This window comes from Diabrotica virgifera, chromosome 5 (genome assembly GCF_917563875.1).
Source record: "Diabrotica virgifera virgifera chromosome 5, PGI_DIABVI_V3a".
Classification (NCBI taxonomy): Eukaryota; Metazoa; Arthropoda; class Insecta; order Coleoptera; family Chrysomelidae; genus Diabrotica; species Diabrotica virgifera.
This window is the reverse complement of record NC_065447.1, coordinates 233,556,242-233,581,094: the sequence shown is the minus strand read 5'-3', so window position 1 is coordinate 233,581,094 and position 24,853 is coordinate 233,556,242. Positions and strand designations below refer to the sequence as shown.

The 24,853-nt window shown below is 34.5% G+C and overlaps 1 protein-coding gene across 1 annotated transcript in view; it reads left to right on the top strand.

Moving 5' to 3' along the window:
• The first annotated feature begins 7,074 nt into the window (after window positions 1-7,074).
• LOC114334329 (uncharacterized) overlaps window positions 7,075-24,853 on the top strand; it is a 32,207-nt gene continuing 14,428 nt past the window's right edge. The window contains exons 1-3 of the mRNA XM_050650863.1: window positions 7,075-7,358; window positions 20,861-20,975; window positions 24,527-24,644. Of these exons, the coding sequence (XP_050506820.1) occupies window positions 7,237-7,358; window positions 20,861-20,975; window positions 24,527-24,644 (355 nt within the window). The 5' untranslated portion in view covers window positions 7,075-7,236. The remainder of the gene's footprint in view (window positions 7,359-20,860; window positions 20,976-24,526; window positions 24,645-24,853) is intronic.

Below are 24,853 nucleotides of genomic sequence, written 5' to 3'. Positions count from 1 at the left end.
TATTTCTTTATTCGGGCTAACTTCACGTTCTCTTAAATGGGCACTTAAACGTTAATTCGGGTGCAGAATCACAACTAAGCGTCTGTCCACCCCTTTGCAGCGTTTGTCCAACCCCTTAAAAAGCGAAACAACCCCCCTGTTAATTGTAATTATTTTTTTATTTCTTAATTCAGGCTAACTTCACGTCCATTTAAACGTGTATTTTAAAGTTAATTCGGGTGAAGAATCACAACTACCCGTTTGTCCACCCCTTCGCAGCGTTTGTCCAGCCCCTTAAAGTGCGAAACAACCCCCTCGTTAATTGTATAACCTAATTATTTTTTTAATTCTTAATTCGGGGTAACTTCAAATTCTCTTAAATAGGTATTTAAACGTTAATTCGGGTGCAGAATCACAACTACCCGTTTGTCCACCCCTTCGCAGCGTTTATCCAACCCCTTAAAGTGCGAAACAACCCCCCTGTTAATTGTAATTATTTTTTTATTTCTTTATTCGGGATAACTTCACGTTCTCTTAAATGGGCATTTAAACGTTAATTCGGGTGCAGAATCACAACTACCCGTTTGTCCACCCCTTCGCAGCGTTTGTCCAGCCCCTTAAAGTGCGAAACAACCCCCTAGTTAATTGTAATTATTTTTTTATTTCTTTATTCGGGCTAACTTCACGTTCTCTTAAATGGGCATTTAAACGTTAATTCGGGTGCAGAATCACAACTGCCCGTTTGTCCACCCTTTCGCAGCGTTTGTTCAACCACTTAAAGTGCGAAACAACCCCCTCGTTAATTGTAATTATTTTTTTATTTCTTTATTCGGGGTAGCTTCACGTTCCCTTAAATGGGCATTTAAACGTTAATTCGGATGCAGAATCACAACGTTAATTGTAATTATTTTTTTATTTCTTTATTCGGGCTAGCTTCACGTTCCCTTAAAAGGGCATTTAAATGTTAATTCGGATGCAGAATCACAACTACCCGTTTGTCCACCCCTTCGCAGCGTTTGTCCAACCACTTAAAGTGCGAAACAACCCCCTCGTTAATTGTAATTATTTTTTTATTTCTTTATTCGGGCTAGCTTCACGTTCCCTTAAATGGGCATTTAATCGTTAATTCGGATGCAGAATCACAACTACCCGTTTGTCCACCCCTTCGCAGGGTTTTCCAGCCCCTTAAAGTGCGAAACAACCCCCTAGTTAATTGTAATTATTTTTTAATTTCTTTATTCGGGCTAACTTCACGTTCTCTTAAATGGGCATTTAAACGTTAATTCGGATGCAGAATCACAACTACCCGTTTGTCCACCCCTTCGCAGCGTTTGTCCAACCACTTAAAGTGCGAAACAACCCCCTCGTTAATTGTAATTATTTTTTTATTTCTTTATTCGGGCTAGCTTCACGTTCCCTTAAATGGGCATTTAAACGTTAATTCGGATGCAGAATCACAACTACCCGTTTGTACACCCCTTCGCAGGGTTTTCCAGCCCCTTAAAGTGCGAAACAACCCCCTAGTTAATTGTAATTATTTTTTTATTTCTTTATTCGGGCTAGCCTGACGTTCCCTTAAATGGGCATTTAAACGTTAATTCGGGTGCAGAATCACAACTACTCGTTTGTCCACCCCTTCGCAGCGTTTGTCCAACCACTTAAAGTGCGAAACAGCCCCCCTGTTAATTGTAATTATTTTTTTATTTCTTATTCGGGCTAGCCTGACGTTCCCTTAAATGGGCATTTAAACGTTAATTCGGGTGCAGAATCACAACTACTCGTTTGTCCACCCCTTCGCAGCGTTTGTCCAGCCCCTTAAAGTGCGAAACAACCCCCTCGTTAATTGTAATTATTTTTTTATTTCTTTATTCGGGCTAGCTTCACGTTCCCTTAAAAGAGCATTTAAACGTTAATTCGGATACAGAATCACAACTACCCGTTTGTCCACCCCTTCGCAGCGTTTGTCCAGCCCCTTAAAGTGCGAAACAACCCCCTAGTTAATTATAATTATTTTTTTATTTCTTTATTCGGGCTAACTTCACGTTCTCTTACATGGGCATTTAAACGTTAATTCGGGTGCAGAATCACAACTGCCCGTTTGTCCACCCTTTCGCAGCGTTTGTCCAACCACTTAAAGTGCGAAACAACCCCCTCGTTAATGGTAATTATTTTTTTATTTCTTTATTCGGGCTAGCTTCACGTTCCCTTAAATGGGCATTTAAACGTTAATTCGGATGCAGAATCACAACTACCCGTTTGTCCACCCCTTCGCAGCGTTTTCCAGCCTCTTAAAGTGCGAAACAACCCCCTAGTTAATTGTAATTATTTTTTTACTTCTTTATTCGGGCTAACTTCACGTTCTCTTAAATGGGCATATAAACGTTAATTCGGGTGCAAAATCACAACTGCCCGTTTGTCCACCCTTTCGCAGCGTTTGTCCAACCACTTAAAGTGCGAAACAACCCCCCTGTTAATTGTAATTATTTTTTTATTTCTTAATTCGGGCTAGCCTCACGTTCCCTTAAATGGGCATTTAAACGTTAATTCGGGTGCAGAATCACAACTACTCGTTTGTCCACCCCTTCGCAGCGTTTGTCCAGCCCCTTAAAGTGCGAAACAACCCCCTAGTTAATTGTAATTATTTTTTTATTTCTTTATTCGGGCTAGCTTCACGTTCCCTTAAATGGGCATTTAAACGTTAATTCGGATGCAGAATCACAACTACCCGTTTGTCCACCCCTTCGCAGCGTTTTCCAGCCTCTTAAAGTGCGAAACAACCCCCTAGTTAATTGTAATTATTTTTTTACTTCTTTATTCGGGCTAACTTCACGTTCTCTTAAATGGGCATATAAACGTTAATTCGGGTGCAAAATCACAACTGCCCGTTTGTCCACCCTTTCGCAGCGTTTGTCCAACCACTTAAAGTGCGAAACAACCCCCCTGTTAATTGTAATTATTTTTTTATTTCTTAATTCGGGCTAGCCTCACGTTCCCTTAAATGGGCATTTAAACGTTAATTCGGGTGCAGAATCACAACTACCCGTTTGTCCACCCCTTCGCAGCGTTTGTCCAACCCCTTAAAGTGCGAAACAACCCCCCTGTTAATTGTAATTATTTTTTTATTTCTTAATTCGGGCTAGCTTCACGTTCCCTTAAATGGGCATTTAAAAGCTAGCCCGAATTAAGAAATAAAAAAATAATTACAATTAACAGGGGGGTTGTTTCGCACTTTAAGGGGTTGGAAAAACGCTGCGAAGGGGTGGACAAACGGGTAGTTGTTGTTCTGCACACGAATTAACGTTTAATTGCCCATTTAAGGGAACGTAAAGCTAGCCAGAATTAAGAAATAAAAAAATAATTACAATTAACAGGGGGGTTCTTTCGCACTTTAAGGGGTTGGACAAACGCTGCGAAGGGGTGGACAAACGGGTAGTTGTGATTCTGCACCCGAATTAACGTTTAAATGCCCATTTAAGGGAACGTGAGGCTAGCCCGAATTAAGAAATAAAAAAATAATTACAATTAACGAGGGGGTTGTTTCGCACTTTAAGGGGTTGGACAAACGCTGCGAAAGAGTGAACAAACGGGCAGTTGTGATTCTGCACCCGAATTAACGTTTAAATACCCAGTTAAGAGAACGTGAAGTTAGCCCGAATAAAGAAATAAAAAAATAATTCCAATTAACTAGGGGGTTGTTTCGCACTTTAAGGGGCTGGACAAACGTTGCGAAGGGGAGAACAGACGGGTAGTTTTGATACTTCACCCGAATTAACTTTAAAATACGCGTTTAAACGGACGTGAAGTTAGCCCGAATTAAGAAATAAAAAAATAATTACAATTAACAGGGGGGTTGTTTCGCACTTTAAGGGGTTGGACTGACGCTGCGAAGGGGTGGACAAACGGGTAGTTGTGATTCTGCACCCGAATTAACGTTTAAATACCCATTTAAGGGAACGTGAAGCTAGCCCGCATTAAGAAGTAAAAAAGTAATTGCAATTAACAGGGGGGTTGTTTCGCACTTTAAGGGGTTGGACAAACGCTGCGAAGGGGTGGACAAACGGGTAGTTGTGATTCTGCACCCGAATTAACGTTTAAATGCCCATTTAAGAGAACGTGAAGTTAGCCCGAATAAAGAAATAAAAAAATAATTAAAATTAACGAGTGGGTTGTTTCGCACTTTAAGGGGCTGGACAAACGTTGCGAAGGGGTGGACAAACGGGTAGTTGTGATTCTTCACCCGATTTAACTTTAAAATACACGTTTAAACGGACGTGAAGTTAGCCCGAATTAAGAAATAAAAAAATAATTACAATTAACAGGGGGGTTGTTTCGCACTTTAAGGGGTTGGACAAATGCTGCAAAGGGGTGGACAAACGCTTAGTTGTGATTCTGCACCTGAATTAACGTTTAAATGCCCATTTAAGAGAACGTGAAGTTAGCCCGAATTAAGAAATAAAAAAATAATTACAATTAACAGGGGGTTGTTTGAGAGGGTGGACAAAAAAAATTATGTGGTGGACAAACATGGACAAACGATGGACAAACAATATAGCAAGAGTTTTTTTAAATTTTCGAAAATTTGTGGATTTGTCAAGTTAGCCCGAAAAAAAATTTTTGTTTATAAAAAAGAATTGATGGGTGGACTAACGAAATAAAATGGTGGACAAACGTGGACAATCAATGGACAAACAAATGGCATCAATCGCATTTTTTTTCACGACTTTTTCGGGCTAACTTCACGGAGCTGTAAACTGTGTGTCAAGTTTGAACAAAAGATATTAAAAGGTGCTTTAACCATGGGCTAAAAAGTGTTTTGGGTTATATCTTCGTATTTTGTGCTAAGGTTTCCTAGTTACGAAATGGACAATTGTTAATGAAACACCCTGTAGGTATACATATACCTACACATTTCAAATCAAAATCAAAAAATTTTTAAACTTGAAAATTAGTTAATAAATACCAATTATTATTTGATCTACGTTGTTCTGAAGCTATTTTCTTGGGGTATTTTTGTAATTAACTATTTTTAATGAGAAATAAGCCACAATTTTACTAAAAAAAAAAGTAAAATTGTGGCTTATTTCTCATTAAAAATAGTTAATTTGATCTACGGATCAAACTGAGCTATCTTTATCACATGAGACTTATAAAAATGTGACGAAATTGTAATGTTTCTAGTATAACACTTATTTTATAATATGCTTTTTCTTATGAGGATGTTTCAGTGCGTCACCGTTTTTCGATTTCTTTCTAACGCATTAAATTGTATGTGACAGAAAAAAACGCACGTCGGTGACATTTATAACATTTATTCTAGTCGTCAATAGATGGCGCTATAATCGAAAATGAAATAATTAGCGAATTATATAATAGCTTTGTTCCAGCAGAATGTTGAACTGATTCAGGATCGTACTGAGTGTGCGCTTTACATAAAACGCGTACAAAATTCTGCTGGAACAAAGCTAATATATCGATGAATATAATTTGAACAATTTAAAAGACTATACAAATCAAAGAAAATATCATTTTATAAATGCAATAAAGACAATTGATTTGTTTTTATGCCAAATTGCAAATAAAATTTGACAACTGTCAGATTTAACTAAAATGTCATGTCACTAAAATGTATATTATCACGGACTTAACTTTTTTTCTATCATTTGTGACGCACTGAAAAATACTCATGAAAAGAAGCATACCATATCTATCTCCAATAAACAGATAAGTTATACATATTTGATAACATGTTTCTCTCGACCTTCCTCCCTTCCTTCTAATAACGCTTCATCTTAGAAACTCATAAGTGGTTATAAGCAATTTGCTTTTGGATTGCGTCTGAAATCTTTTTTTCTATCGGATGAATTAAATTGTTCGGTAGGCAAAGCTCCCTTCGCGTGGGACCTTTGAGAAATATTATTCATTCCCGGATTATATCTTCACGGGATCGCAACGGTCTGCTAAGTGAGGCAGTACCGGCAAATTCGCTGGTACGGGCAATGTACAGCGAAGTTAGAAATATTTTTTTAGAGATCAATTGGATCTTAAGGGAGTAGTGTTGTTTGGTAATAGTATTCTTTAGAGATCAAGGCAGTATGCCCGTAAAAAGTGTTTTTGCCGACTATGAAGTTTTTTTTTATTTTTGATGAGAGCAGACCAAAATGCTGAATGTTTCAATGATGGTGATGTGCTGTTATTATTTATATTTCTTCTACATGTACTCAGTGCAGTGCAGAGTGCAGTGTTAGTGCTTTTGTTTAAAGGAGTACATCACGTAATCAATTTTTTAAGTCTACGTTTCAGATAATAATAAATATGGTTTGTATGTACCAACATTGTATTTTGACTTTTCTAACAATCTTCTTTTCTCCTGGACCAGATACAAGTAATTGCTACCAGAATTGCTGAATCAAGTAACAATCGCACCTACGAGGTAGGTGTGACTGTTACTTGATGTTTATTTATATTATATGTTTTGATATTAAGAGTTTTCTTCGTCCCTAGAAGAAAATATGAAGTGGCACCCTTTTGGCAATTTGTTTTTAACTTGTTTTCTTCGTTATGCAATCAGTATTTCTAGTTTAGGTTAAGTAGCTGCCATATTATAATTTTCTTTCTTTTTCTCCAATTTTATTTTTGTTTATGTATTAGTAAGAATGATCCAAATAACCACCCCCACATCTCCTCAAACCTGATATACTCCTCTGACAAGAATACCTTCCAAGATTTAATATAAAAAATGAATGAAATAGCTTTTATTCTAGTAGTGTAATTGTTTGTTGCACGTGCACTGCAATTTCTTGAACAAAGAGATAAGCACTTCTGATGAAGCCAACAATCAGTTGGTTAAATATTAAGTGAATAGATACTAGACAATAGAATTGTTTATTTTCAAACCGACAGAACCTGACATATCAAAAAAATTATCTTATGTATACATATACCTACACATTTCAAATAAAAATCAAAATTTTTTAAACTTGAAAATTGGTTAATAAGTACCAATTATTTGATCTACGGATCAAACAGAGCTATCTTTATCACCTGAGACTTAAAAAAATGTGACGAAAATGTAATGTTCCTAGTATAACACTTATTTTATATATCTTATCTATCTCCAATAAACAGATAAGTGATATTTGATAACATTTTTCTCTCGAATATGTGCAGTAGCTTTGTCTTGACAAAATAATTAAACAATAATTATTTTAGTATTCACTAAATAAAATTTTACTAAATATGTTATAAAATGTATAGGGAATGATGAATCCTAAAAATAATACAATAAGGATCACAGTGGTGGGTGATGGTGATACGGGAAAGACATGTATGTTGATAGTGTATAAAGATAAGAAATTTGATGACAGATATGTACCAACTGTGTAAGTATGCTTTTTATTATGTCAAGGTGAAGATACTATGGCCATTGTGTCTGTTCATGTTTTGTATATATGTTCACTAAAGTAATAAGAAAAATCTATATAATGACGTTGACCTTTTTTGATTTTGTGCAAAAGGATCTGTGCATCAGAAATCTTAACTGCGTTTAAAAATCCGATATACATTTGCTATTATACATTTTGTGCAAAGTAGTCTGGGCTGATTATCGGAGAATAGGCCATTTTTGGGAAAAGTTATTTACCAGCAATTTTATTGCTGGAATCGAATTATAAGATCCTATATATTAATAATATAGGTATGCAAAGTCCTCAGATAGTGTGCTACTTTTTTTATAAACAAAATGGCGCACGAAAATCGTGTTTTTTTCAATTATTGCTCTATAACTCCGAAGATTTTACCTTTACAACAAAAATACTCAAATAAAAATTCACCGTGATTAAATTCTGCGTAGAGACGTGTTTTTCCCGATCTGCTCAGACGACAATTTCCCTCGGAAAATGCGGGTTTTCCCAACAAAATCTTTAATTTTCAAATAAAGTTTTAGATAAGTAATTATCTACCAATAATTAAATAATTTGGTGACTTAAAAGCCTTCTTGGTTTAGATTATAGTTCCAGAAGCTGGTGAAAATTAAACGAATATTTTAGCAACAATTCATTTGTTAATTAATAATTTATGGTCGGAATAATAACCAAAATAATTATGATACACTGATTAAACTTTGAAATCTTATAAAGATGAGATGCCTATTTAACATTTTGTCGACAAAATATAAATTTTTTATTTTTTTGCATACTCTTTAAATGTTTAAAAAAAATAGTTATAAACAAATTAACGTTTCTCAGAAAGTTTTTATTATATTATAATTTTAAAAAATAGCTAAAATGCGCATTTCAAATATCTTGAAAATGAATGCTTCAAACTTTTTTGCAACCATTTGCAAAAAAGTTATGAAACAGCGAAGTAAACATACGATGACTACGGTGTTTATAATTTTTTTTAATTCTTTCAAAGCGTAGAAGTGAGTTTAAAGTACAAGCTAATTATTTACAAAAAAATATCGATTATAAGTTTAATGGTTATATTTTAATTAAAGATTATAAATATATTTTTTTGTAATTTACACGCGCGAAAGTAGAATAATACAGTACTGTAGCTAAAATTTTCACTCGGAGCGACGACCGGCGGCCGCGCGACGTACACTTTTAATAAATAATGTATGCTGCGTGTCAGTCGCTTCGAGTGAACATTTTAGCTCCGACTCTTTATCAGGCCTACTTTTGCGCTAAAAATTAAAAAAAAGTATTTTTAATCCGTGATTAAAATATAACCATTGCACTAATTTTTGACATTCTTTGTGAGTAATTAGATTGTACCATAGACTCACTTTTAAGCTTTGAAACAATTAAAACAAATTATAAACAACGGAGAAATCGTATATTTACTTTGCTGTTTCATAACTTTTTTGCAAATCGTTGGAAAAATTTTTTAAAGCATTAATTTTCAAGACCTATGCAATACGCATTTTAAGTATTTTTAAAATTAGAATATAATAAACAATTTCTGAGAAATGTTAATTTGTTTATAACAATTTTTTTAAACATTTTAATATTATGCAAAAAAATAAAAAATTTATATTTTGTCGACAAAATATTAAATAGGCATCACACCTTTATAATCTTTCTAAGTTTGATCAATGTCTCATGATTATTTTGGTTGTTATTGCGACTGTAAATTGTTAACTAACAATTGAATTGTTGCTAAAGTATTCGTTTCATTTTCACCGGCTTCTGAATTTATAATCTATACCAAGAAAGCTTTTGTTTCACCAAGCTATATAATTATTGATAAATAATTACTGGCCTAAAAAAATTATTCGAAAATTCGAGATTTTGTTGGGAAAACCCACAATTTCCGAGGAAAATTTTCGTTGGAGCAAATCGGGAAAAACATGCCTCTATGTAGAATTAAATTGGCGTGAATTTTTATTTGAGTGTTTTTGGTGTAAAGTTAAAATCTTAGGAGTTATAGAGCAATAATTGAAAAAAATACGATTTGTCGGCGCCATTTTGTCTATAAAAAAAGTAGCACACTATCTGCGGACTTTGCATACCTATATTAATAATATATAGGATCTTATAATTCGTTTCCAGCAATGAAATTGCTGGTAAATAACCTTTCTTTATACTTTATTAATTAGACCAGCGTATTATAACTATATTTTTTTTTCAAAATTTAAAGATTATGCAAAAAAAAGAAAAATTTATATTTTGTCGATAAAATATTAAATAAGCATCTCATCTTTATAATCTTTCTAAGTTTGATCAATGTCTCATGATTATTTTGGTTGTTATTGCGACTGTAAATTGTTAATTAACCGGCTTAATTTTCACCGGCTTCTGGAATTACAATCTATACCAAGAAGGCTTTGATGTCACTACGTTATTTAATTATTGATTAATAATTACTTACCTAAAACTTTATTTGAAAATTAGAGTTTTGTTAGGAAAACCCGCATTTTCTGAGGAAAATTTTCGTCTGAGCAAATCGTGAAAAACATATCTCGATGCAGAATTTAATTGCGGTAAATTTTTATTTGAGTGTTTTTGTTGTAAAGTTAAAATCTTCGGAGTTATAGAGCAATAATTGAAAAAAATACGATTTGTCGGCGCCATTTTGTTTATAAAAAGAGTAGCACACTACCTGCGGACTTTGCATACCTATATTATTAATATAGAGGATCTTCTAATTTGATTCCAGCAATAAAATTGCTGGTAAATAACTTTTATATAAATTTTGCTAATTAGCCCAGAGTAAAAGATACAGTTTATATTTTAGCATTTTAACAAATACTTATGTGCAAAATATAAGAAATTGCGCAGTATCTTATTCTAAATGGATAACAAAAATAGTATCTAGACAAAAAACTATTAAAAATATTTAGTTTTCAGTTTGTACATACTATCGGTCACAGATTTCTACTTAGGGACAAAACTATGGACACTGGATATATGAAGATGAAGAATAAATAAAAGTATAAATATCAAAAAAGGCTATAGGCAAGCATGAGTATATGATACCAAATAGTAAATCTTTTTCACGTGACTTATCGTTTTTAAGTTTCACTATTCTCATAGTTATTTGAATGTTGAATGCACATGTTCCAATTCGTTTTTTCTTTCTCAGTTCACATGTTCATTGTGTCTTCTTCATTTATACATTTCTCTTTCAAGGCCTCTGCTACACAGTGCCTTCTCGTCGGTTTCCTCTCCCTCTCTTTCGTGACTGGCGTGACCAAACCATTGCAGACTTTGTTTTTGAATTTTTTTTAAACTGTAGTATTAATTTAAGAGTCTTAATTTAAGACGGATCTTAATAATTATTTTTGCATTCGATTCGTGAAGGCGCCAGGAAACTTTGTGACCCGGAGCCATGATATAATATCGAAAAACTGCATACAAAAATGCATTCTTAAATTGCATCTCAAACAGACAATAAAAAAATTCTGAACTCGTCAATTATCGGCGGAAATGAGTTCAATTTTGTTACTCTAGGATTTTTGGGGTCTCTGAAAACGAATATGACGTCATAAATGATCTCCGGAGTACCTGGTGCCCAGGGTGCCTACTGTTTACCTCGTCATTAAAATTCATTAAAAAATTAGTCAAAAATCATTACTCGGGGGGTTTTTAGGCTCACTAACGATGAATATGACATCGGAAGTGATCTACGGAGTACCTGGTGCCCAGAGTACCTACTGTTTACTTCGTCTTGTGGAGTTTTCAGCAAAAAATTATTAAAACATTAGTCAAAAATCATTACTCGGGGGGTTTTTTGGGTCGCTAACGACGAATATGACATCGGAAGTGATCTCAGGAATACCTGGTGCCCAGAGTACCTACTGTATATCTCGTGACTATAGATTTTTGACTAATTTTTTAATGAATTTGCCGAAAACTCGGTAAGAAGAGATAAACAGTAGGTACCCTGGGCATCAAGTATGCCGGAGATCACTTCCGATGTCATATTCGTCGTCAGAGACCCCAAAAACCGCCGAGTAATGAATTTTTACTAATTTTTAAATGAATTTGGCAAAAACTCCAGAAAACGAGGTAAACAGTAGGTATCCTGGGTACCAGGTATTTCGTAGATCACTTCCGATGTCATATTCTTTGTTAAAGACCCAAAAACCCCCGAGTAATGATTTTTGACTAATTTTTAATGAATTTGCCGAAAAGTCCAGAAGACGAGGTACCCTGGGCACCAGATATTCCGGAGATCACTTCCGATGTCATATTCGTCGTTAGGGACCCCAAAAACCGCCCAAATAATGATTTTTTACTAATTGTTTAATAATTTCTTGTCGAAAACTCCACCAGACGAGGTAAACAGTAGGTACCCTGGGCACTAGGTACTCCGTAGATCACTTCCGATGTAATATTCGTCGTTAGTGACCCTCAAAAACCCCCAAGTAATGATTTTTGACTAATTTTTTTAATTAATTTTAATGACGAGGTAAACAGTAGGTACTCTGAGCACCAGGTACTCCGGAGATAACTTACGACGTCATATTCATTTTCAGCGACCCCAAAAACCTCAGAATAACAAAATTAAACTCATTTCCGCCGATAATTGACGAGTTCTGAATTTTTTTTATTGTCTGTTTGAAATGCACTTTAAGAATGCATGTTTTGTATGCAATTTTTCAATATTATATCATGGCTCGGGGTCACAAAGTTTCCTGGCGCATTCACGAATCGAATGCAAAAAGAATTATTAAGATCCATCTTGTCTTTTTTTATGGCTTCGCCTATACCTCCATCTTCTTTTTCTTTCCTGGACCCTCTTTACATGCCATGCTTTATCGCCGTTTACTAATGCAGGCTTCATCACACTATTGTATATATTTCCTTTCAGCCTTTCCTTGATTTTTCGTTAATAAAGTACATACTTCGTTCTTTGAACTCGTTCTCTTTTAGTTAAATAAAAAGGCTGAAATATTTTGGGGGATTTTTCGACCTAGCGTATCATTTTCTTTTATGTAAGAGGCAAGTTATTTAAGTTCTCCTACTCGTTCTAGTTTTTATCCAAGCAATTCGACATTCACAACTACATATACTTCGTCTTCGACTTTCTCTTATACTTCCTCTATAGCCTTTCTCTAACCCTTTAAGGTGATACAGTAGCGATCAACAGGTAGCCAAAACGCGTTCCAAGATTGCAGCTGTAATTTTGAATATTTTTTCGAGATATTTGGCACACGTATTCATAATATAATAAAGAATGGCGGTTGGCGGTACAGAGCCCAATTTGAAAAATATATTAATATGTGGAAATTACTCTGTAATTAAATACAGTATTAAAAAACGAGCCTGTACCGCCATTAAGAAGAACAAAAAAATACTCTTTCTTCAAATAAACTTTTTTATCCGATGCCTAGATTTTGTGTCATTTTGGAACTACTAATGAAATAAAAAATTTTAGTAGTTCCAAAATGACACAAAATCTAGGCATCGGATAAAAAAGTTTATTTGAAGAAAGTGTATTTTTTTGTTCTTCTTAAAAGCGGTACAGGCTCGTTTATTAATATTGTATTTAATTACAGAGTAATTTCCACATATTAATATATTTTTAAAATTGGGCTCTGTACCGCCATTCTTTATTATATTACGAATACGTGTGCCAAATATCTCGAAAAAATATTTAAAATTACAGCCGCAATATTGGAACGCGTTTTCGCTACCTGTTGATCGCTACTGATTCCTCTTAACTTCTTCTCCAACAGTGCTTTGCTCTCGTACACTAATATGATTAGTAGCATTCTATATTAGGGTTAGTCAAAAAAAATTATACTGTTAAGTAAATAATTGTTATAAATTAATTGTTTTTGGTGTTAGTATTAGGCCTGGCTATTGCGAAGTCCTAAAAACGGTTACAGTTTGTCTATTTTCCTGGAGTAACTATGTAGTTTATAATTCTTCGTTGATTGGAGAATTTCTTTAAATATAATCGCTTTTTCTTAGCTGTGTAATCATTTTAGAGTTTAGAGACGATTTTCGTACTAAATTAATATAGTTATGACAGCTAATATATCAAAGTGAAACATATTACACGTGTAATTTTAAAGTGATCGGTACTATTCATTTTAACAAAAATCCCTGGACAACATTAACGCACCACTCATATTTTTCTCAATAATCTTTATTTATTGATAATTTACTGTACGACAAGTTGCCTATGGATCTTGTTTGACAGTGACAGTTGTTATGTAAGCTAATACTATTCTTGTTTTAACAATAATTTGTATTAAACTTCGTTTTAGACTAAATAGTCCATTAAAATGTTACATTTTTTAGGCCGTACCTTGAATTTCTTAGAGGAGTCAATTTTATTTCTTTAATGTGTAGGGGGGATCAGTAGAAGCTTAAGTTCAAGTTTTTGGGGTCGCCATCCTTGTCCCCCGGTCGCCATATTGGAAATGGGGTGCAAAGTGGTTTCGCGCTATATCTCGTAAACTACCAACCCTATGGAAAATCTAATTAAACATAAAATGTAGCAAATTAAATTCTCCACAATTTTGTTTTTATTATTTTTTATCGTCAAGTGACCAACAAAAAAGATATAACCAAAAATATGTAAATTTTTTTTAACAAGTTTCCTTTTGGATTTTATAACTCTTTTCAGATCATTTTAAAATAAAATAACATTATAGCAATTTGGTAGATGGTTTTTCAGCGAACAATTTCCACTATAAATTTGTTTAATTCTATTTATTTATATAGGTTTTGCAGCGCTCCAAACTTGACCAGATTCTCGAATGCTCATAGGAATACAATGAAAACAAAAGTTAGGCTTACTTTTCTATCTATATATATTTTTTATTCATACAATTTATTATGATTTTAACATTCCTATGCTATTATTAATCTGTTTTTGACCTTTCTTCCCACTATAAAATAACTCTAAGCATATATAGAAAAGGCCCAAGAAGTTGTTTGAGGACAAATTCGCCGCTTCAGAAGAAGAATGACGCAACCGCAAAATGCAAAATTCTTAAGCAGAGCAAAAAAACGATTTTTGATATCAAAATCATAAAGTAGGATAAAAATTAGCCATTCACCACACCGTGGTGAGGATCTCGAGATATAAGCATTTTTTGGGGTGTGCCGCTTGCTTGTATATGAAGTAACATAATTTTTTTCCTATTATATAGTTTGAATTAAAATTTTCCCAAAAACTTCTTCATAAACTATATTTTATTGTTGTGTTGGTTAAAATTATAAACTAAAAAGTTTGTCACTCGACTTTTTTAAGTAAACATGAAACTAACGAAATATGATGACAAAATGTTAATAAATTAACAACTCCTTCTTTAATGTGTTTAAACATTTTGGACAAATTTCATTGTTATCTACATACTTTAAAGATGACACAGTAAAATTTTTAAAAGGAAATATTTACAGCGACCAAAGATACAGCGAAGTAAATTTGAAAAATCATCAAAATTGATTTTTGGCATTTTTGTATAAAATTCGTTTTTTAACATGTTCTACCAACTCTAGATAAAAATAAACTTCATATTCGGTTTCAGCGACCTCGAAAACATAAAATAGACCAAAATTGATCATTCACCTTAAATTTGATTTTCGTGGTTGGCATAACGGTTAATGCCGGTAGTGTTATAAATAGATAGAAAAGCATTATTTTTCTACGAGAATTCGAGAATCTGGTCAAGTTTGGAGCGCTGTAATACCTAGAATAAATAAAATTAAACAACTTTATAGTGAAAATTGTTTATTGAAAAATCCTTTACAAAATCGCTATGATGTTATTTTATTGTAAAATGAACGTAAAAAAAGTTATAACCTCCAAAAGGAAATTTCTTACAAAATTTTCTCTTATTTGTTGGTCAACTTTACGATAAAAAGTAATAGATATAAAATTGTAGAAAATTTAATTTGCTTCATTTTATGTTCAATTACATTTTCTGTGGGGTAGCTAGTTTACGAGATACAGCGCGAAAGCCCTTTGCACCTCTTTTTCCAAGATGGCGGCCGGGGGACAAGGACCTCAACCCCAAAAACTTGAACTTAAGCTTCTACTGAACCCCCCTACACATTAAAAAAATAAAATTGACTCCTCTAAGAAATGCACACTAAATGTAACATTTCAATGGACTAAAAAGTGAGTTAAACTTTTCATAAAAAGTGCCGATTAAAGCAAAGGGCTTTTGAGAAACAAGCTTTTTATTGTGATATTTTTCATCGCATGCATGTTTGGAAGTTGATTTGCATAAAAATCAAATAAAAAATGAACCGCCAAAGAAATTTATCAATGGAGGAGGCAGTGCGAGCATCAACTCTCCTAGATGAAGGATATTCAATGTGATACGTTGTAGGTTTGATACTAAGACATCATTCCAGCATCAGTCGCAAGGTGAGGCGATATAATGAATCATGGTCGTAGTACCATCGAAGACCAGGGCAAGGGCGAAAACGTTGCACTAATCAAATTGATGATCGTTTTTTGAGACAACGTGCTCTCAGAGATAGGAGAGTCACCAGCAATTTGCTAAAAAATTAACTAGCAGATGTTCCAAATGTCGCGATATCGTCACGAACAGTTAGAAGACGTTTACATAAAGCACAATTGAGCAACAGGAAACCGGCCAAAAAACCCTTGCTTACCAGAGAACACAGGGTTCAGAGATTGAATTTTGCAAGATTGCATCAAAATTGGACCATCGATGATTGGAAACAAGTTCTTTTCTCCGATGAGACTAGAGTAAGCCTAAAAGCTCCAGATGGTCGTGAGTGTGTCTGGCGAAGGCGAAGAGAAAGGTTTGCCAGCTGCAATATCTCTCCTAAAGTACCTTTTGGTGGTGGCTCTAAAATGTTTTGGGGGAGAATTTGTTTTGAAGCTCGTACGGAGTTGGTCCCCATACGTACGAGGTCTATGAACGCACATTATTACTTAGACAACATTATTATCGAATATGTAATGCCTTTTGCTCCGTTTCTTGGACCTAATTTTTTATTCATGCAAGACAACGCTCGTTCTCATGTGGCTCGACAGGTTATTGGCTACCTAAACGATGTTGATATTCCATTATTAGAGTCACCTAACAGTCCGGACATGAATCCTATAGAGCATCTATGGGACTATCTCAAAAAAAGATTCGAAGTCGCAGACCCCCTATTGCCAATCACAACCAACTCATCGAGGCCGTTATTGAAGAATGGGAGAATATTCCGCAAGCTTTTGTTGAACATTTGATATCAAGCATGCCTCGACGCATAAATGCAGTTACAAGAAGTAGAGAAGGGCCTACACGGTATTAGTGTTGACCCAGATGCATTTTATAGTGTTACTTTACTGATTTTTTTCTTTTTGCAATTTGGAGTTATGCTAGCTTATTTGGGCATTTCCGGCCGGCAAAAACAAATTTTTAAAGAAACAATAAGGCAAATTAAGGTCATGATAAAGTCATGTTGGACTTATTTGTAGGTGTTTATTATTATTTCAATGTAACTTAGTTTTATTTTGTGTTCATATTGTAAATATTTAGGAGTTTATGTACCAGTTACATTTAATATTTGGTACTTTCGTACCAAATTAATAATTAATAATATGTAATTTTAAGAAATTTTTTGTTTGATTTATGTTTAAAGAATTGTATTTTCTGTATTTTTTTTTTTTTTTTTTTTTATTTACACACATAAACCCGCATCAACCACTAAGGGTTATTAGCGGGGGGACATACACAAACAGTAAGATACATATTATTATATAAACATGCTTTACAATCTGGTGTATTGTTTAGTCATTTTGAGATAATTTAATAAGGAGTTTAGGTTTGAAGTCAGTACACTTTTAATATTGTCACTAAGAGCACACGCGATCCTTTCTTTCTGGTACACTGGACACTCGATAATTATATGTTTCACTGTCAGTTGCGTGTTGCAATTGGTACACATCGGAGCGGCCTCCTTGTTGAAGATATGCTTGTGTGTTAGTAACGTATGTCCTATTCGGAGTCGGTTGATGATGACTTGGTCTTTTCTATTTCTTGGTAACATGAGTTTAGTTCCTACTTGACTTAGGCATTCTTTTAGTTTGTTGTTAGTCTGATCCCAAGTAGTTTGCCACGTTCTGTGGACATGACCTTTGATATTTACTTTGTGATCAGTCCAAGGTATTTGATCTGTGATAGAAATACTTTGGTCGGTAGTTGCATTGCTTGCTAGAGAGTCCACTTCCTCGTTGCCAATTATTCCCATATGGGAAGGTACCCAGATGAAGAGAATATCTTTCTGTTGATTCTGTAGATAAGATAATTCTTCTTTGATTTTGAGAAGGATAGCGTGAGTTGTATATAGCTGTTTTATCCCAAGTAATGCGCTCATTGAATCGGTGATAATCACAAATTTGCTTTCATGGATAGAACCACATTTTTTCATTGCCTGGTGAATTGCTGTAAGTTCTCCGGTATATATACAACAATTTGTTGGGATTCGTACGGTAGACTTGATGTTTCCGCAGATATAAGCTGCAGCATGTCCTTCATCACATTTGGAAGCATCAGTGAAGATTCGATGAGTTGTTGGGTATTTGGAAATTAAATTTTTAAAAGCTTGCTGGATAAGGAAGGGATGTGTGGAATGTTTAGGGAGATCTTTTAGAGACATATCTATTTTTGGAGGATTGATCATCCAGGGAGGAAAATTTACATGAATGGGTATAGTGAGACTGAACTGTTCTAAATTAAAACCAATACGTTTTGTTCGCTCAGGAAATGGTAGCATATTTCTTGCAATGTTTTCGTAATGATCAGAAGATATATTTGTTCTGTAGAATATTGTTGAGTAGGTTACGTTGCTTTTGTTTGCTGAAATTCTGGCAACGTAATTCAGTGATAGAAGTTGCCTTCGTTGGCTTAAAGGGAGTTCATTAGCCAGAACTTGTAAACTACTTACTGGACTAGTTCGTGTGGCACCTAAAACCAATCTCAAGCACGTATTTTGAATGTAGTCAAGTTTTTTTAAAGATGTTTTGTTAGCAGTATCGTAGCATAAACAGCCGTAATCTAATTTACTTCTTATTAATGATCTATATAGATTAAGTAAAGTTGTTGTATCAGCCCCCCAAGAGGTATTTGACAGCATTTTTAGTAGGTTAATTCTGGATTGGCAAGAACGTTGCAGATTCGTTACGTGGTTTTTCCATTTTAAGTCACGTTCAAAAGAAAGTCCTAAGAAATTTATTTCTTCTGACTGCTTCAGCATAACTCCGTTAAGTGTTAATTGAATATTAGGATAGTCTTTCCTTTTGCTAAAAATTAAATAACGTGTCTTTTCGCCAGAAAATATAAAACCCGTGTTTTGCGACCAGTTTTCAATTGTATGTAAGGCCGTTTGCAATATATGTGATCCCAGAGTTACATTATTTGTTTTTAGATAAATGACTAAGTCGTCTGCATATAGGCTAGTAAATACAGGCAGCTTTATTTGATGTATAATACTATTTATTGCAATCAGAAAGAGTGTAGGACTTAGAGTAGATCCTTGTGGAGTGCCATTTTGCAGTACTCGTCTGGAAGATGTGAATCCATTGGCTCTAACTCGAAAAGTTCGTGTTTCTAGAAAATTTTTAATAAACGACAACATATGCCCTTGGACATTCCATTCTTGAAGTGTTTTTAGTATAAGATGTCTCCATGTTGTGTCAAAAGCTTTTCTTATGTCAAAAAATACGGCAATAAGTTTTTGATTGTGCAGAAAAGATTCATGTACAGCTGATTCAAGGGTTATTAGATTGTCTGTTGTGGATCTACCCGTACGAAATCCACTTTGTCTGATACTTATTAGGTTATTGTTTTCGAGATACCATTTAAGACGATAATTAAGGATTTTTTCTAAAAGTTTGCAGGTACAGCAAGTAAGTGAGATTGGACGATAGGAATTTGGATCGTCTTTTGGTTTATTATATTTAAGGATTGGAATTATAGTTGCTTGCGACCATAGATCAGGAAAGTCGTGCTGAATGAAAATATTATTAAAAATATCAACTAATATTAGTTTTGCATTTAGAGGAAGATTTCGTAAGAAAAGAGGGTGGATATCATCAGGTCCTGGCGTCGAATTTTTTGCGCTTAAACAAAATTCTAATTCTTGAAGACTTATGGGTTTGTTTATTGGATTGTCGCTCTCGGTGATTTGTATATTTGACGATTCCATTAGATTTTTATATTCTAAAAAAGATATGCTATAGTTGGAATCACTAGAATTAAGTTCATATATATCTGCTAGTATTTCTGGAATAGCTACCTTGTTTGAATGCATTTGGTTATTGTATGATAGCGTATCTATGCCTCGGAAGTATTTTGTTCCTTTTATTCTGCGTACTTTGTTCCATATGTCGCCTATGGGAGTGGAAGGATTTATTGAAGCCACATACTTTTTCCAACTGTCTCGTTTTCCTTTCTTGATCAATTGTCTGCTTTTTGCTCTGAGATTTTTAAAAATTATAAGGTTATCGATAGTTTTATGTTTCTTATAAACGTTGAAAGCGTGTTTAGACAAAGTAAGTGCTTGCGCAATTTCGTTATTCCACCAAGGAACTGGCTGCCTTTTACTTGATTTTGTTTTCCCCACTGCGATTGTTGCTGCAGAAATAATAATATTATTAAATAGTTCCAGATTTTCGTTTGCGGTATTGGTTAAATTAAAGTTGTTTGTTTGTCCTTCTATAAGTGTTCGATACAAATCCCAGTCAGCTGACTTTATTTTCCATGTTTGGTGAATTGGAAAAGTCAATATATCATTAGTATCTATGTTTATTGTGATAGGGAAATGATCACTATCATATAAATACCCCAATGTGTCCCAGTATAATAAAGTAGCTAGCGACGGACTGCATAAAGAGAGATCTATAGCTGAAAATGTACCATTGTATGAATTGAACCTAGTAGATTTGCCAGTGTTCAGTAACACTAAATTTAAATTGTCGATGAGATTGTTTAAGAGATTACCACATTTGTCGGTTTTGTTACTTCCCCAGGTACTGTTGTGACAGTTAAAATCGCCTAATATTATTTTTGGGTGTGGAATTTGGTTTAAAACATTGCTTAGTTCAGTTATATCTAAATCAGTAGGATGAGGTAAGTATACGTTGCAAATATTGATTTTCATTTTGTGGGTGACTGACACTGCAACTATTTCCAGGTTTGTTTGCAGTTGTATTTCGGTTGACTCTATGTCATCCCTTACGAAAATTGCTGTTCCGCCGCTTGAATGATCTGTAACTCGGTTTCTTAGAAAAGGAACATAATTTTTTAATGTTACATTTTGATGTTTGAAATGGGTTTCTTCTATGCATATGACTAAAGGAAGATAATCGTTTATAAGAAGCTTGATGGATTCTATATGGGTAAAATAACCATTAAGGTTCCACTGTTTCTGTATTTTATTTGTGTTCATTTTAGATTTGATGTATACTCAATGCTTATTCCGATAAATGGAGTCGAATATAAAGTGATACTCTCTGATACTGCAGGTCAGGAGGAGTTCGATAAACTGAGACGATTAGCTTACAAAGATGTGAGTACTAAAGTAAAATATCCATATACAGTGGGTGATAATATTATTAGAGCCACCTAGAAAAATTCAATGTTTTAGAGGAAGGGTATATAATTGAGCTGTATCATATATTAATACATTTGTTTCCATTTGGGTGTCTTGTTACACTTTATGAAAGTGCAATAAATAGTCTGACAATAGTGGAAACACGCATGTGTGACAATGCGTGACTCAGATGCTATTGTTCGTCAGTGCTGCCCAGCCTAGCTTGCAACTTGTGTGCCTATTATTTTGTATTCTTGGTGTTTAGAGTTATAATAAACTTTGTGAGTTTCCATTGCTCGCTAGTGATATTCTGACAGTCCTATACTATATTTTGTGAATTTGGTAAAAATTGCGCGTTCGTTACACTAGTGGTACCAGAACATCATGGGAAATCCAAAGACATCTCACCAAGGAAAATAGCAGAAATAAAAACATAGCATCCATTTCTAAAGTTTCAAAGGCAACGTGGACCGTATAAAGAAAAAACTTACATACCATTATTAACCAAAAGTAAAATTTTCTGAGGTGGCTCTAATAATATGATCACCCACTGTATAAGGATAAAGTAATATAGAAATAAGCAAATAAAATATGTAAAATTAGAAAATCTACGGTTTTGTTTTGATTTGAATCTGTCTCCTGCCATCCCCCGATAGAACTATTTCTAGGTCTACCTGTTGTCAAGGAGGCTCTGCAGAAGACAGTTTTACACCAAAACGTCCGTAGTTCTCGGTACGAAAATAAAACTATTAATACCGTAGTATGGTTAGAAGGCCCTCTAACGGGGAATAAGTGAAATGAATGTCGACTCGATTCAAGTTCTCTGTTTAACCCAGATATGACAATATCAAAAGGCACCGCTAGGAAAATATTACAATAAGTGGTTCAGAGAACCTGTATGAAACGGGTCGGCATTAGTAAAATTAGAAAATCTACGGTTTTGTTTTGATTTAAATCTGTCTCCCTCCATCCTCCGATAGTACTATTTCTAGGTCTACCTGCTGTCAAGGAGGCTCTGCAGAAAACAAATTTACACCAAAACGTCTGGTGACAATTTGGTGTAACGACGTTTGTAGTGACGACGTAGTGACGACGTTTCGGTATAAATTTGTTTTCTGCAGAGCCTGCTTGACAACAGGTAAACCTAGAAATAGTACTATCGGGGAAGGCAGGAGACAGATTTAAATCAAAACGAAACCGTAGATTTTCTAATTTTACTAATGTCATACTCTGTATTAGAGTACAAAGACTCGTTTCATACTGGTTCTCTGACACGCATATTGGAATATTTTCCTAGCGGTGCTTTTGACATTGTCATATATGGTTTAAACAGAGAACTTAAATCGAATCGACATTCATTTCAAATAAAACATGCTTGTTATAGGTAATCAATTTTTATTCCATAAGACTAGTACTCTACGTCAACTAATCCACCTATTAATTTTTGTACATTGGAAAGCATTCAGCTAGATCAGCCAATAGCACCGTGTGATCTGCTTACCTTAGATATATTATTCCCACTGCAGCCCGCTTCTGACACCAAATGTTAAGTGAAGTTTGGTTAAAAAACAGTTCTTCTTCATAAGCTTTTCCTTTTCAGGGATCGCTGTTTCTTACTCATCTTCGTCACTCATTCCTGTGTATCTTACTTTCCTCATTCAATCCTTTCTCTGTTAAGTCCTCTGCCATACAGTCCTATCTTCTCATTGGTTTTCCTTTACCACTCTTTTCCTCAGCTTCTAACTTCCCTCAATTCTTCTAGCTTTTGGTCATACTTTCTTTTATGTTAAGTTATTCATTTAGCAACGTTTGATCACTATTTCGCCAATATCATCAATTATTATCTACTTATTGCTTTTCTCTTCTGTAGCTGGGCTGTCTTCTGTGTTGGACAATGTAGTGTCAGTAAGGAAATGTGTCTATCGTACATTTTTTACCTGAGTTTTGGGATTTTTTTACAAATTTTTAACTTTTTTTTCCATTTCTTTTTTGATATATTGAATGACTCCCTATTTAAAGTATGGCTTGCAAATTTTAGAAGCCTCAGAGGTATAACCAGAGAAGGTTCCCATTATTTTCAGTCTGGTGGGATATAGAGTAATATTTTTGGTGTTATTTTATATGCTATTAGATTGAAAACTTAGTCTTTTGCTAGCATCCCTGCCATTTCGTTCGTTGCAATCCGTGACTGTACGCCGGGGTTTGTCCAGGTTGGGTCAGAGAGAGCAGCATATATGTGCCTCCTAATGAGAGACTAATAAGTTTCGAAAGCGTTAGAGGTGCTTGCTGCACTCTCTGATTGAACTAGAATATGATGCGGCTGTAGTTTCGTGTTGCAACGAAATTGAAAAAGGTTATTCATTTTTGATTTACATGTTTACTCTGATTGGAGTACGTAGGGAACCATTCTCGTTGGAACTTTACCGCGCTGAGCAGATGGGACGTGAATTATAAATTGTAAAATTCCCTCATCTTCTCCAGTCTCAGCATCCGTTATGGCTTGCAAATTTTAGAAGCCTCGGAGGTGTAACCAGAGAAGGTCCCCATTGTTTTCAGTCTGGTGGGATATAGAGTAATATTTTTGGTGTTATTTTATATGCTATTAGATTGAAAACTTAGTCTTTTGCTAGCAGTTGCCGCTAGGGCATCCCTGCCATTTCTTTCGTTGCAATCCGTGACTGCACGCCGAGGTTTGTCCTGGTTGGGTCAGAGAGAGCAGCATATGTGCCTCCTGATGAGAGACTAATAAGTTTCGAAAGCGTTAGAGGTGCTTGCTGCACTCTCTGATTGAACTAGAATATGATGCGGCTGTAGTTTTTTGTTGCAACGAAATTGAAAATGGCTATTCATTTTTGATTAATAAAAGTCATTTGAGTTGTTATTAACAACTATCTATCTATCTATCTAATCAGCCCTAAACATCCATCCTTGGATATAGGCCTCCTCTTCCTTCTTCCATGCCTCTCTATCTTGGGCAATTTGCATCCATTTTGACCCACTGTGTTTCTTCAGGTCATCTGACCATCGCATCTATCTGTGGCCTTCCTCTTTTTCGTCTGTGGTTCCACGGTCTCCAATGTATAATCATCTTAGTCCATCTGTCATCCTTCTGCCGTAGGGTGTGTCCGGCGAACTTCCATTTAAGCTTTGCTACTTGGGTAGAGACATCTTTCACTTTTGTTTTGTTACGGATCCATTCGTTTCTTTTCCTGTCTAATAGTTTAATGTTCAGCATTTGTCTTTCCATGGCTCTTTCTGTCTTTGCTATTTTTTCCATATTATCTTTTGTAAACGTCCATGTCTGAGAGCCATATATTAAAACAGGGAGTATACATTGATTGTAAGTTTTTTATTAACAATTAAGTAAAGATTTTAGAAACTTTTAAAAAATTATATTTAATTAATCTCTCAGTTTATTATCTACCAACACATATTTTATTGAAAATTTATGTTCACTGCTTGGCTTGGCCTTATATTTAAATTCAAGTCACCCAACTTTAGGATTAACAAAGTCGATATATTTTTAGGTGGACTGCTTTATCGTGACATACGCTGTAAATGAAAAGACTTCCTTCGAAAACGTTTTCCTAAAATGGGCTCCAGAACTCAAGAGATTCTCGCCAAAAGCCAAAATAATTTTAGCGGGTAAGCTAAATATATGTATATTTTTCAGGTAGAAAGAGTTATTATACAAATACAAATCAGAGTATAATAAGTAAACAATTTTTTAAATAAACTTACTATGAAGTAAACACTTCTAATGTAAAAGGTGTAAAAAATTTTAAAAGCATTTTTTAAAAATATCGAAAATGGATTTATAACGATTAAAAGATTCAGAACGTTTTCAAAACGAT